The sequence below is a fragment of the Rhincodon typus genome, chromosome 35 (genome assembly GCF_021869965.1).
Source record: "Rhincodon typus isolate 14 chromosome 35, sRhiTyp1.1, whole genome shotgun sequence".
In the NCBI taxonomy this organism is placed as follows: Eukaryota; Metazoa; Chordata; class Chondrichthyes; order Orectolobiformes; family Rhincodontidae; genus Rhincodon; species Rhincodon typus.
Genome location: NC_063366.1, coordinates 21,627,277 through 21,641,055, shown reverse-complemented (window position 1 = coordinate 21,641,055; position 13,779 = coordinate 21,627,277). Strand labels below are relative to the sequence as shown.

Genomic DNA, 13,779 nt, shown 5'->3' with positions numbered 1-13,779 from the left:
TCGTTTCCTTCATTAAGATTCAGGACCCTAATCTAAGAACGAACTACCTCACTCTCCATCTTGATGAAGAATGCGATCATATTGTGGTCGATCATCCCCAAAGTGTCTCTTACAACAATATTATCAATTATTCCTTTCTCATTGCATAATACCCAGTCTAAGATGGCCTGTTTTCTAGTTGGTTCCTCAATGTAGTGTTCCATAAAAGTATCATGTAAACATTCCAGGAATTCCACATCGACTAATTTGATTTGCCCAATCCATATACAGATTAAAGTAACCCCTAATTACAGATGTTCCCTTACCGCATGTATCTCTGATTTCCTGTTTAGTGCCATTCCCAATATCACCACTACAGTTTGGTGGTCTAATTACCACCCCCACCAATGTTTTTTGCACCTTGGTATTTCTCACAGGTTCTACATTGTCTGAGCTAGTATCTTCCCTCAATATTATGTTTATATCTTCTTTAACTAGTAATGCAACTCCAATGCTTTTTTGTCTGTCCTTCCTAACTACGGAATAATACTGGATGTTCAGTTCCCATTCCAGTTATCCTGCAGCCATGCCTCCATAATTTCAATTATATCATACCCATTTACATATAGTTGTGTGATTAATTAATCTACTCTCTTCCAAATGTTCCATGCATTCAGGCACAAAGCCTTAAGACTTAACTTTTAATGTTCATTGTCATTTCCACTAATTTGTTTTACTGTGGCCTTGTTTGATTCTGGCCTTTGATTTCTCCATCTTTCATTTCAATTATTCCCCTTTCAGTCTTTTCTCCTTGTCCTTGAATCCCCTTCCTCTGACTCTTTACATAGATTTCCATACCCTGGCAATTTATTTTAAACCTTCATCAACGAATCTAGCAAATACTCCCTCTCAGGCACCAGTCCTGGTCCTGCTCAGGTATGACCCATCCTGAGATTACTACCTTTGAGATCCTACTTTCCAGCTTGTTTCCTAGCTTCCTGTATGCTGCTTTTTTAAAAAATTCTCTCATTGTAGGACCTCATCCCTTTTTGTTAACCTATGTCATTGGTACCATGACCACTGGCTGTTGAAGTCCTCCCCCCACCCCCACCCCTGGATATCCTGTAGCAATCTGAGACATCCTTGACCCTAGCACCCAGGAGGAAACGTACCATCCTGAAGTCTCATTTGTGACCACAGAAATACTTATCTATTTCCATTACAATTGAATCCCCCAGCATTTCCACACTTTTTGTTCTTTCCCTGTGTGACAGAAGCAACAATGTTGCCATGAATTTGGCTGCGGCTGTTTTCCCCTGAGAAGCTATTCCCCTAAACAATATCCAAAGTGGTATCTCTGTTTTTCAAGGGAATGAACACAGGGGATTGCTGCACAGCTCCTAGTCCTCTTGCTCTGCCTGGTAGTCACCCATTCCCTTTCTGCCTGGGGAGTCTTGACCTGTAGTGTGACCCCCTCTCTATATGTGCCATTCACAATTCTCTCAGCTTCATGGATGCTCCACAGTGTCCCCAGCAACCATTTCAGCTTCAAAACTTGGACTTCCAGGAGCTGCAGCTAAAGACACTTCCTGCATATATGCTGGTCCTGGGGACTGGAAATGTCCCCAGTTTCCCATGTACAGCAGGAGGATCACAGAACAGATTTGAGCTTTCCTGCCATGCCTTACTACTTTAAATTAAAACTTTAGGAAGAAGCTGAATATCAAATAATATCAGTTGTGTGATGCAAATATTATTTGCCATTTATCAGTCCAAACAATGGTTTGGCCCTATGTGTTTACACATGGAAGCATCATCTGCAACTGGACACAGATGTTGGGGTGTTCCTGATACTGAACAGGCAGCAACACAGATGGGACAGTTTCCCGCTGTCTCTACAGGATCATTTAGAAACTGTTGGCATGAAAGCAATGTGATAATGACTAGAAAATCTGCTTTTGTACTGTTGGTTGCGGAATAAATATTAGCCAAGGACCCTTGTTGTGCTTCAAAATAACAAATTGGGATCCTTTACGATTGTGTAAGAGAGCTCAAGACAGCACCACAGTTTAAAATTTTATAGACAGTCAGTCAATATAGTGTTTTACAAATTCTATTTTAGAAATAAAACCAGTCTGAATCCAAACTAAAACACAAACAGATTCTAAACAAGGTCTCACACCTAACATGCATTGTCTGACTTAAAATGTCACCTCTTCTTTACACTGATAAAACCTTTAGTTCTCTCAGGACCTAATTTGAAAGGAATTTGGGGATTTACATGTACATATTAATCAATTAAAACGTCCTAACTGATCAGAGATTTAACAGCATTTTCGGTTTATTTCGTACATCCTCATCAATGGTGTGAACTTTTGATCCGTTACTTATAAATTCTGTTTGATACTATCTCTCTCACTAACACCTGAAGAAGGACTCCGAAAACTTGTGTTTTCAAATAAACCTGTCGGACTATAACCTGGTGTCGTGTGATTTCTGACTTTGTCCACACCAGTCCAACACCGGCACCTCCACATCATAACATTTCATCTGACAGACTGCACCTACAGTAGCTCAACACTCTTTCGGTATCAGAGATTGTAGGGACTGCCGCTACTGGAAAATCTGAGATAACAAGGTGTAGGGTTGGATGAACACAGCAGGCCAGGCAGCATCAGAGGAGCAGGAAAGCTGACATTTCGGGTCTGGACCCTTCTTCAGAAATGCTCGAAACGTCAGCTTTTCTGCTCCTCTGATGCTGCTTGGCCTGCTGTGTCCATCCAGCTCTACACCTTGTTAAGTCTTTCAGTATAGCATCCAGGAGTAACAGTAATTTTGTGCTTAGGACATTGAAGCAGGTCGTGAAACATTAGGGCAGGATCTTACATATTTTGACCAAGTCCGAGTGGCGTTGAGGTTTTTGGAGACGTTCTTTCCCCACGTTCTTTCCCCAAGCTCTACACCTTGTTATCTCTTTCTTTCCCCACGAGTTGATTTATATTGTTTCAAAAGGCTCACGTTGCTCCTTATGATTCTTAAGAAGTTTAGAAAACTGTATAAAGCCCCTCCCCAGCCCAACATGCACATCACCCTCCCTCACATTTCCAAGAACGGGTCTTTTGGTTTCAATAGGAGACAGGCTTTCCCCTGGGCTGGGGGGTAAATGAAGCCAGGTGGCGCGGGAAGTGAAATGCACGGTTGCTAGGGACGCCAGCGTGGTTGCTGGGGAAACCGGATGTGACATTCTCTCCTGGACGTCGCGCGCAGCCGCTCTGCTCAGTTTCAGCTGCCTTTGAGGGGGAAATGGAGCAAGGGCAGGGACTGCTTATAGACTGAGGGTTTACAGCAGCGGCTTTCAGCCTTTAGTTGTGTTATCTTCTAGAAAGGCAGCGAAATGTTTGCTTGGACTGTGCTGGCGCTCTCAGCCGCGATCGTCCTGCGAGCAGCGCAATCCTACAAGCCGGTCATTGTGGTGCACGGTTTGTTTGACAGCCCAGGGGATTTCAAATTGTTCCAAGGTTTCATCAACGAGGTAAGGCGACGCCGCTTCTTTCACTGCGCCCGGGGCCTGATTGCCCGCATGATCTGCTTGGATCACACCTCCCCCCCACACTCTGCTCTGCCAGTGGCTGTAAACTGAGAATTAGCCCCTTCGCTCTGAAACATGAGCTGTTTTGCTCTGGGAAAAGTGGGTTACACTGTTAGACTGATATCCTGCTGAATCTGCACCAAGACCCCGGATCAGTGATAAATTACTAATCGGAATTGAATGTCTGCAAGTTTATTAAGTGTGTCCCTGGTGGTGAACGAGTCAGTTAATGGGATTTCAAAGACTTAAATCTGGGTTGAAATGAAATATTCCTCAGACTTTAGCTGGGAACAATTTTCCCAAGTACTCGTAGAAGCCAAAGGCAGTTTACTCGTTCAGGTTTTTTTCCACCGTGCCGACGGTTGTGAACTTGTATGATGGTTTAAGGAAAACGTCGTGTTTTTCTGCAGTGACTGGAATCTGAAATGCAGTGTCGGGATGTGTAATGGAAGCTGATTCAATCGAAAAAGCAATTAGATCGTGATTTGAAAAAAAGAAAAGAATAGAGTGTGGGGGAGTGGCTTTGGGTGAGTTATACTTGCAAGGGCTGGGGCAAAGGTGGCAGACTGAATGGCCTCTTCTGTGCTGTAACCGTTCTATGATTCTAGAACGCTGCTTCTTCCAGTTTAAGCATCTGGTTGTCTTTTTAAAGGCACAATCACCCCTTTTACTCCGCTCTGAGATGAACTTGTTGATATTCCCACAGAATCTTTGTCTCAACCCATGCCTTCCAGCAACATGTTGGAGTCAGGAGCCCTGACTGACCGTGGAGCACTAACTGATATTGGTTTCTCACGTAGAGCTCAGCTGAAATTGGCTAAGAAGGGAATACACTCACATAGTCCAGTCGACATTGGGGTGGGCTAAGAAGACTAAATGTAGTATTTTATGATCGTCCCCACACCTTTCTCTTGATGTGTGCCTTGTTGCTGATACCTAAGGCATCAATCAGCAGCAAAAACAGAAATTGCTGGAAAAGCTCAGCGGGCCTGGCAGCATCTGTGGAGTAATTTCTCATCACAGATGCTGCCAAATCTGCTGAGTTTTTCCAGCAATTTTGTTTCTGATTTACAGCATCTGCAGTTCTTTTGTTTTTTAATTCACATCTATCAGGAAATCAGTGGTTGGAGTTTACCAGCTGCATTCTGCTTCATGCTGCTGCCATGAGAGTTCAAGATGAATTTTTTTCCTCTTCTGTGTGATGTGGAATTCTGCCTTGCCACTGCCTGACAGCTGTTAGGTTCCCCTGCCATCCAGTTATTGTTTGTTGAGTTTTCTGTACTCAAACAGCATTTGGCATCAAGCAATGTTGGGGTCAAAGAGAGAAGTTTTAAATAATATCTTAAGGAGAAGGGACAGATAGCAAGGTTTAGGGAGGGAATCCCAGAGGTTATGGGATAAGGAGCTGAAAGCTCAGCGACTGGGGAATAATGAAAAACATGAATAGTCAATAGATCGGAATTGGAGCTGTAATTTAAACCTACTCTGCCAGGAGGGAAATGTATTGAGTTAATAGAAAGCAGTAGTTACGTACTCCCAACTGTGCTATGATTCAATAAACTCAGTAGGTTAGGCAGTCTCTGTGGAGACAAAACAGAGTTAATGTTTCAAGTCCAGTATGACTTTTCTTCAGAAATGAAGGAGAGTTGTATCAGACTCGAAATGTTAACTCCCTTTCTCTCTCCACAGATGTTGCCAGACCTTCTGAGTTCCTCTGGCATCGTGTGTTTGTTTCTGATTTCCAGTATCTGCAGTACTTTTCTTTTATTTTGTTGACTTGAACTATCAAGCAGACCGTACTTGCAACCTAAACTTAGTGACTGGTGGCTTGGTTAAAATTACCCTCAAAATCTTAAACAGGGGCACTGAAAATTTCAGAGTTTGCCAAAATGGAGGAGAAAATTCCAACTATTTGAGTAATTTTGCTAATGTTCTGGGGATTTGGGTTCAAACTTCACCATGATGGATGGTGAAATTTGAATTCAATAAAAATCTGGAATAACTAAAACCAAGGTGGTCTATTGGCGACCATTGTTGATTGTTGTAAAAATCCATCTGGGTCACTAATGTCCAGTGGGGAAGGAAATCTACCATCCTTAGCTGGTCTGGTCATGTGACTCCATCCTACAATATTGTGGTTGTCTCTTAACTGCCCTCTGGGCAATTATGAATGGATAATAAAGGCTGGCCTTGCCAGCAACACACAGATTCCATGAAACAATTTTCTAAAAGTTCACAGTGTTCTGAGTGAAGAATTCCTCCTCATCCTCTCCCTAGATGACTGTCTTCTTATCCTGGACATATCATCACTAGGTGTGGACTCTTCAGCTGAATGAAACAATCTCTCGGCATTTACCAAGTCAAATTTTCTTTGGATACTGCTTCCACTGATTTCCAGACAATATAAGCCAATTTCCAATCAGTCTCTCCTCACAAAACATTAATTCTGTCATCCCAGGAATTAATCTGATTGCTGTTGGAAAAATGCAATATGTTCATAATTGACAAGCAGTCGAACAGAAAAATAATCATGTAACTTCCAAAGCCTGTGAAAGAAATTATACCAAGTATCTACTCTCTGACTTTTATTTATTTACATTCATATCATCTGTTGGGCTCTATGGATGTGTATGCTGCACACAGGAGCATTAGCCACATGGGAAGTGTGTCATTCTGACCATGATCCATCCACAAATACTCGTTTGGCTGGTCTTCCTCAATGATTCCTCTGACCTAGCCTAAAAATACAGGTAATAAAGCATAGCTGTGAGAGTTCATGGCCCAAACTGATTTCTACCAAGGAAAGCCAGTGACAAACATGTCCTGTGTCCTGTATGGTTTTGCAGTGGTCTTCTGTCAAATATAGAAAGGGGAACTGGATTATCAGTAACAAGCGAGGAGGGAGTGTATTGATGTGAGAGGGGGAGACGGGTTCAGGCTGAGGATCTGGAGATAAGTTATTGCTGTTTGTGCATTAGATGAGCAGTCAGAGGGGTTTGTGATCCAGTTAGGGGTCTTCTCCGTATGTGGGACTGAGATATGTTGCTGCAATAAAGATAGAAAGTCTCCATTGAGCCTTTCCTGATTTCACTTGCTTTACAACTAATTAAGTGCCAAGTATTATAATGCGGGAAACATGACAATCAATTTGTGTATAGCAGAATCCTATAAACAGCAGTGTGACAGTAATACTCTTGCTGTTTCTGAGTTTTGTTGTCATCTTGTGATACTGGTGGGGGACGTCACCAAATTAAATGTTGGTGTTAATTTTAAGTAAGATTCAGGTCTTTAACCCCTGGCTGTATTCAGAAGCATGGTTTGGCTGTACCAGCTACCAGACCTTTGTTTAATTTTTAAGAAGCAAAGCTAAGAGAGGTGAGAGGCAGGAACATCAAACTTGACTGGAATATTTGTTTGGATATTTGCATCCACGGCCATAGTTCAGTTAACATACATACGATCACGATCACGATCACACTCTGGCGCACACACACCCATACATTCCCACACCCAAGTCAGGAAGTTTCACTTGAGATATGAGGACAAAAGCTAGGCCAACACTTCCAGCAGTGCTCAGAGGAAGAGATCCCCTGTTTGTGGTGCTGACTTTTGTTTCAAGGTATTACTTTGAAGTTCTATTTGCCCTGTCAGGTAAATATAAAAGATCTCTCAGCCATAATTTCAATGCAGAATGAGGGACAGAGACTTTACTTTTACTTTACCTGAAGTTGTTAGTGACATTAGTTGCTTAAAATTACTGCTTACATTTCCTGAATTTAAAATATCAAAAGCCCTAAAAATGTGTGTTCTGGGTAGAGTTCAAAATTAAAATCACTTAAATGAGGTATAGAACTGAGATCTGAAAGCATCCTTTGTGCTTGTTTCTTTACCACGTCTTTGTGTAAAACTCCAGGGCAGGGTCTGTCACTATTCATTCCCTAGTGACTCTGGGCACTGAGGCATAAAGTGCACCTGTCGATTTGTGAAGAATGCTGAAGGCAACAGAACAGCAATAATCTGTTTGACTACACACAAAGAATTCTGTTGGCACACTGCCTAAATGATCAGCTGCCAGCCCAATCTGAGAAATAGATGATTTCTATTGACAGACTATTTGTCGAAGTGCTTTTCCCCTTTCACAGTTAAATCTGCTCCCACCATCCTTATAGGCAGTGCATTCAAATCTGCGACAATTTGCTGTTTAAAATTTACTGTTCCCTCCTATAGTCCCTGGCTGTTCCACCACTCAAATCAGTGACTCTCAGTTACCACTAGAAATAGTTTATCTTTTATATTCACTCTATCAAAACCCTTCAAGATTTTCAACATCTTTATCAATCTACCCTTAACCTGTAAGGAACACAAGCAAACTTTCTTCAGGGGCTCCATGTAATTGATGTCCCTCACCCTGGTACCATTGTAGTGAACCTCCTCTGCACCTTTTCAAAATGTGTTGCCAACAATTTTAATGCTTATTGCTCATTTACCAGCACCATCTAAGTGAAGAGTTTCAATTCTCTCAGGCTGTTGCTTTATTTTTAATTATTTTGTCAATGTCTTTCTCCTCTTTCTCTGAAGTAAGCTACACAACAAGTTGCCATTCAGGGAGACCTGTATAGTTGATCAGATTGGGAATCATATGGGATCAGTATCTCATTCTAATTGCTGAATTGTACATGTTAATTATCCTTTGGGATCTATTCCTTGCCCTTTAGATGATGCCTCTCCCCTTACACACACATGTATGTCTTTTCATTGCCATTGGTTTGGCGTCTTGTGAATTGTGAACTGGCTTGAGTTCATGGCTGCTTGGGAATCATGTCCAAGTGGAGCCCAATCATGAACAAAGTGTACCTGATGATCTGGAATAGTGGACTTTCACTATGGAAGGGAAGAAACAGAGCAGCTAACGGGGGCAAGGCAGATCTCACTGTGTACCATGTGTACTTTAGTCACATAGAGCTAAATTCTCAGAGGCTTCAGAATTGAAAGAACTGTTGGAAATGGAGAGGTCAATCTCTGTGTTGCTGTGTCAGGGAGCCAGAGAGGAGATTGGGGATGGGTGTTGGGGTAGGGAGGGTGATAGTGCAGTGTTGAGGGAATATATGTGAAGATTCTAAAGTCAGTGATGATGATGGATTACGCTGAGTGAAAGGTGTTCAGATGTAGCCCTGCTGTGACACTGAGAGTATAATTTTAACCAACATCATAATGAAGGATTCCACTGGATCTCAGATGGAATGATGGCTTCACATCTCAGCCCGAAGTTGTTCATTAATGTTAATAAGACCATAGACATAGGGGAAGAAATAGGCCTTTTGGGCCATGTGTCTGTTCTACCGTTCAATTAAATTAGGATCAAAAATCAATCCTGAACTTCAGTTTCCCGCCTTATCCTGAACACTTTGATTTCCTTCCTTAAAAATCTGTCTATATCAGCCTTGAATATGCTTAACGATCCAGCCTAATGGAAGGTAAAACCAGGCATTGTCTGAAACAAGAGATCCCATGAGATTCTCAGTGGGTGTGTTGGGTTCAAGTTGGCTGCTGAATGTCAATGCAACTAAATCTTTCAATCTATAACTATGGAGTTTCCAGGCAGGGTGGATGACCAACAATCATAGTAACTTGAAGGTGCCTCCGCTCCTTTGCCTGAGGCTAGGTTGCTGCGTTCCTACTTTGGTTGAGATTAATAAATATAAATTTAATAAACATAAACAGATTCAATCTGGCACCTTTCCTGTTACCATGTCCTCAGTGTTACTCAGTGTTACACTCCCCATCAACAGGACTACCAGATTTTGCAATAATTTAAAATTTAAAATTTAAAATTTTAATTTTAAATATCTGTTACCTATGGAGTCTTTAGACACACTGAAATATAGTAACCTTCCCACTAGCAACGTGAGTGCTGTGACATCGATTTCATCTTCCGGAGAGAAAGGGAAGTTGACTGTTTCAAGGTTAGTAAATATTTGTGGATGCAAAGGATTCACCCACAATAACATTAGAGACTGTGTTTACTTTGCATTTTGTTTACAAGCAGCTAGTTAACTTTGCTGGTAAACAAGGTCACCCTTAAAATATTTATTGAATGGCCAGTTTTATCTTTTAAATTTCTGGGACATCTTTGCTCAGGGGAATTGCTGGATTTGTAGATGTTGGAATTTTATTTGTATCAGCTCCGTGGGTTTGTAACTTGCTCAATGTCACTGTTTGTTTTTTAAAGTGCAATGTTCTTCTTGTTCACACTGACTGGCTGCTGACTTGATCTTATCTGTGTACATTGTGTGATTCGGTCCAGAAGGAAACCATTTCACCCATTGTGCATGTGGCAGTTCCTTGACAGAATTTTCCAGTCGACTGTCCTACATGTTCTTTTCACCATTGTTCTGAAAGTTTTCCCGTTAAGATATTCAACAAATTCCTTTAACAAAACCTCACAGTTAAATCTGCTCCCACCATCCTTATAGGCAGTGCATTCAAATCTGCGACAATTTGCTGTTTAAAATTTACTGTTCCCTCCTATAGTCCCTGGCTGTTCCACCACTCAAATCAGTGACTCTCAGTTACCACTAGAAATAGAGTGAATATAAAAGATAAACTATCAAAACCCTTCAAGATTTTCAACATCTTTATCAATCTACCCTTAACCTGTAAGGAACACAAGCAAACTTTCTTCAGGGGCTCCATGTAATTGATGTCCCTCACCCTGGTACCATTGTAGTGAACCTCCTCTGCACCTTTTCAAAATGTGTTGCCAACAATTGAACACAGTCCTCCAGCTGAAGTGTAACCAGTCCTTTATAAAGTCTCTCGTAGCTCTCTGCATCACAGCTTACTGATGCAGGAAGGGGGAAGTGAAAGAAAAAAGGTTGGTCAGTCTGGCAACCTCTTTGTATTAATTATTACATGCTTATTGTTTATTGAAGGGAGAATTTAATTGAAAGCAGGGAAGTTATGCTTCAGTTATAGAGGCAAAATCACATCTGGACCACCGTGTATAGCATTGGTGAGTTAAAGAAGACTGTGAAAGCGTTGGATGCAGTTCAGGAAGGTCTTACTGGAATGGTGGGTAATCTTATGAGGACCAAGTTGACTGGCTAGGCTTATATCTGCTGGAGATTAGAAGAGTAAACTATCCCTTGATTGGAACATAAAATTCTGAGGGGTTTTAATTGGGTGGATATGCAAGAATGTTTCATTTTGTGGGAGACTCTAGAAACTAGGGGTCACTGTTTAAAAAATGCAGTGCCCTTTTAAGAGAGAGAGAATTTTTTTCTCTCTCTCACGGACTGTTGAGAGTATTTGGACCTGTCTTACTTAAAAGCAAATGGAAGCAGAGTTTTTGACTTTTTTTTTAATGCAGAGGTTGATGGATTGTAATAAACTCAGGGGTGAAAGGTCATCGAGAGGGAGATTGGAGATGGGATTGTGGAGTAATCAGGTCAGCCCTGATTTTATTGAATTGTGGAGGACTCAGTGGATTGAGAGCACAACTCATATGATAACTCGTATGTTTGTATGTTCATACCTTTCTTCTTTGTATTTACACATGGGATAAGGGCACCAGTGGCTGGACTGGCATTTATTGCTATCCCTAGTTACCTTTGGGAAAGTGTTGGTGAGCTGCCTTTTGAACTGCTACAATCCTTAGCATGTAGGGACACCACAGTATCCTTAGCAAAATGTTCCAGGATTTTGACCCAGTGACAGTGATGGAATGATGATACTTTTCCAAGTCAGGATTGTATGGGTTTGGAGGTGAATATGGAGATGTTGGCCATCCCATGTATTTGCTGCCCTGGAGGTGATTGTGGATTTAGAACGTACTGTGTAGGGAGCCGTGGTGAATTTCTGCAGTGCATCTCAGAGATAGTGCACCCTGTTGATACTGAGGGGCGGTGGTGAGGGAAGTGAATGCTTGTGGGTATAGTGCCAGTCAAGTGGGCTGCTTTGCACTGAATAGTGTCAGGGTAGGTGCTGATAGGATGTTTTGTCTTGTACAAGATACCAGAAGTAAGGGACACCGTTTAAAAATATTTTAAGACAGGAAAGAAGAAGAATTGTTTTCTCTGAAAGTTGTGAGTCTTTGGAACTCTCTTCCCATGAGTGGTGGAGGAGGGGGTGATTGATTTTTGATTCTTCAGAGGTAGGTAGATTCTTGACTAACAAAAAGTCAAAGGTCTTTGGGGCTCTGGAAAAATATGGAGCTCTGGCCATAATCTGACGAGATATATTATTGAATGGGGAAGCAGGCCCAAATGGCCTACTCCTTCCAATTCATCCGCTTGTATATAACTAGTTGATCATGGCTTCAGCTATGGCAACTGGAGGTTGAAATTAATGGATACTATTTGTTAAGGTTTTAAATGTTTTGTCACAAATTTTTGGGGCGCAAGTTTTTTTGAGATTGAATAAACTTTTGCCTTGGTATCTATAGGTTGGTTGGGATGCAGAATGGGGGAGTTCTCCCAAACAGACTGCAATTTAACAAGAGCCAAACTGAATGTTTAATGAATTGATCATCTAGTCACTTTGGGACATCCCAAGAAGGTGTTTGATTGAGGGGAACATTCATTTTTTTTCCCTGTGAGCTATGAAACCTCCTTTAAATTGTTTGAAGGAATTGGGCTGTGAGGACTCCTGTGTACTTCCTAATGAAAGGTTTCTGTTTTGTTTCTGCCTCCCCTCAGACACATCCAGGTACCAATGTGACTGTCATTGACCTGTTTGATCACACACAGAGCCTGAAGTCACTGTGGAGTCAGGTGGATGGATTCAAAGCAGCCATCTATCCCATCATGCAGAATGCAGCGAATGGGGTTCACATGATCTGTTACTCCCAAGGTATGGCTTTACCGAAAGGTTTCTGTGAGAGTGCTGACATTGTGATTGATAAGCGCATTTCAAAATGTTTTCGCCATGTTGATTTGTGGCGCTTGTAGCTGTTATTTATTTGGCAGTTACATTCGCTCTACATGACCTGGCTAGAATGGAAATGCTTGACTGATTTCTCCTGTCAATTATGTTTATAAGCCACACTACATTTGAACGTTTGTATATGTACATACATGAAATGGAATGGCATGGGATAGTTGTTATTTAGATAATTTGCTTTTTTGAACCAGCGTTCACTTACTGCATTTTTCTGGACAACGGGCTTGTTATGGCCAGGAGATACTCTGTGGTGTAAATGTTTCTGATAAAAGAGGGTAGCAAGGGCCCCCTCAAGGACAAAGGATTGAAGTTATGCGTGGAGCCGCAGGAAGTGGGAGAGATCCTTTAATAAGTACTTTGTATCAGTATTCACCAAGGAGAAGGACATGACTGATGTTGAGGTTGTGGATGAGTGTGTGAATACTCTAGAAAATGTCAATATATTAAAGGAGAAAGTTTTTGAGTTTCCTAAATTGCATTACGTAGGCAAGTCCCCAGGGCCGGATGGGATCTATCCTAGGTCACTGGGAGATGCAAGGGAAGAAATAGCTGGGGCATTAGCAGATATCTTCACATCCTCCTTGACCACAGATGATGGTCCACAGGACTGGAGATTAGCCAATGTTCTTCCCTTGTTTAAGAAAGGAAGCAGGGATAATCCAGGAAATTACAGGCCAGAGAGATTGACATCTGTGGTGGGTAGGCTCTTGGAGAAGATACTGAGGGACAGGATACGTGCACAAATGGACTAGTTAGTGATAGGCAGCATGGTTTTGTACAGGGAACGTCATGTCTCACCAACCTGATCGAAGTTTTTGGAGATCTGACAAAGATAATTGATGAGGGAACATCTATGGATGTAGTTTATATGGACTTTCGTAAGGCATTTGATAAAGTCCCCGGTGGCAGATTGGTACAAAAACTAAAATCACATGGTATTCAGGGTGGCTGGCTAGATGGATACATAACTGGCTTGGTCATTGAAGACAGAAGGTAGCGATGGAGGGGTTTTTTTCAGAATGGAGACCGGTAACTGGTGGTGTTCCACAGAGATCAGTCTTAGGTCCTCTCTTGTTTGTAGTATATATAAATGATCTGGAGGAAAATGTAGGTGATCTGATGAGTAAGTTTGCAGACAACACGAAGATTGGTGGGGTTGCTGATCGTGCAAGGATACAACAGGATATAGATAGATTGGTGACTTGGACACAGAAATGGCAGATGGAGTTTAATCCAGACAAGTGTGAAGTGATGCATTTTGAAGCATCAAA

The 13,779-nt window shown here is 41.7% G+C and overlaps 1 protein-coding gene across 1 annotated transcript in view; it reads left to right on the top strand.

The window, feature by feature from the left end:
* The first annotated feature begins 3,259 nt into the window (after window positions 1-3,259).
* Window positions 3,260-13,779, top strand: part of LOC109923505 (lysosomal thioesterase PPT2-A) — a 36,321-nt gene continuing 25,801 nt past the window's right edge. Inside the window, exons 1-2 of the mRNA XM_048616584.1 lie at window positions 3,260-3,511; window positions 12,265-12,418. Of these exons, the coding sequence (XP_048472541.1) occupies window positions 3,374-3,511; window positions 12,265-12,418 (292 nt within the window). The 5' untranslated portion in view covers window positions 3,260-3,373. The remainder of the gene's footprint in view (window positions 3,512-12,264; window positions 12,419-13,779) is intronic.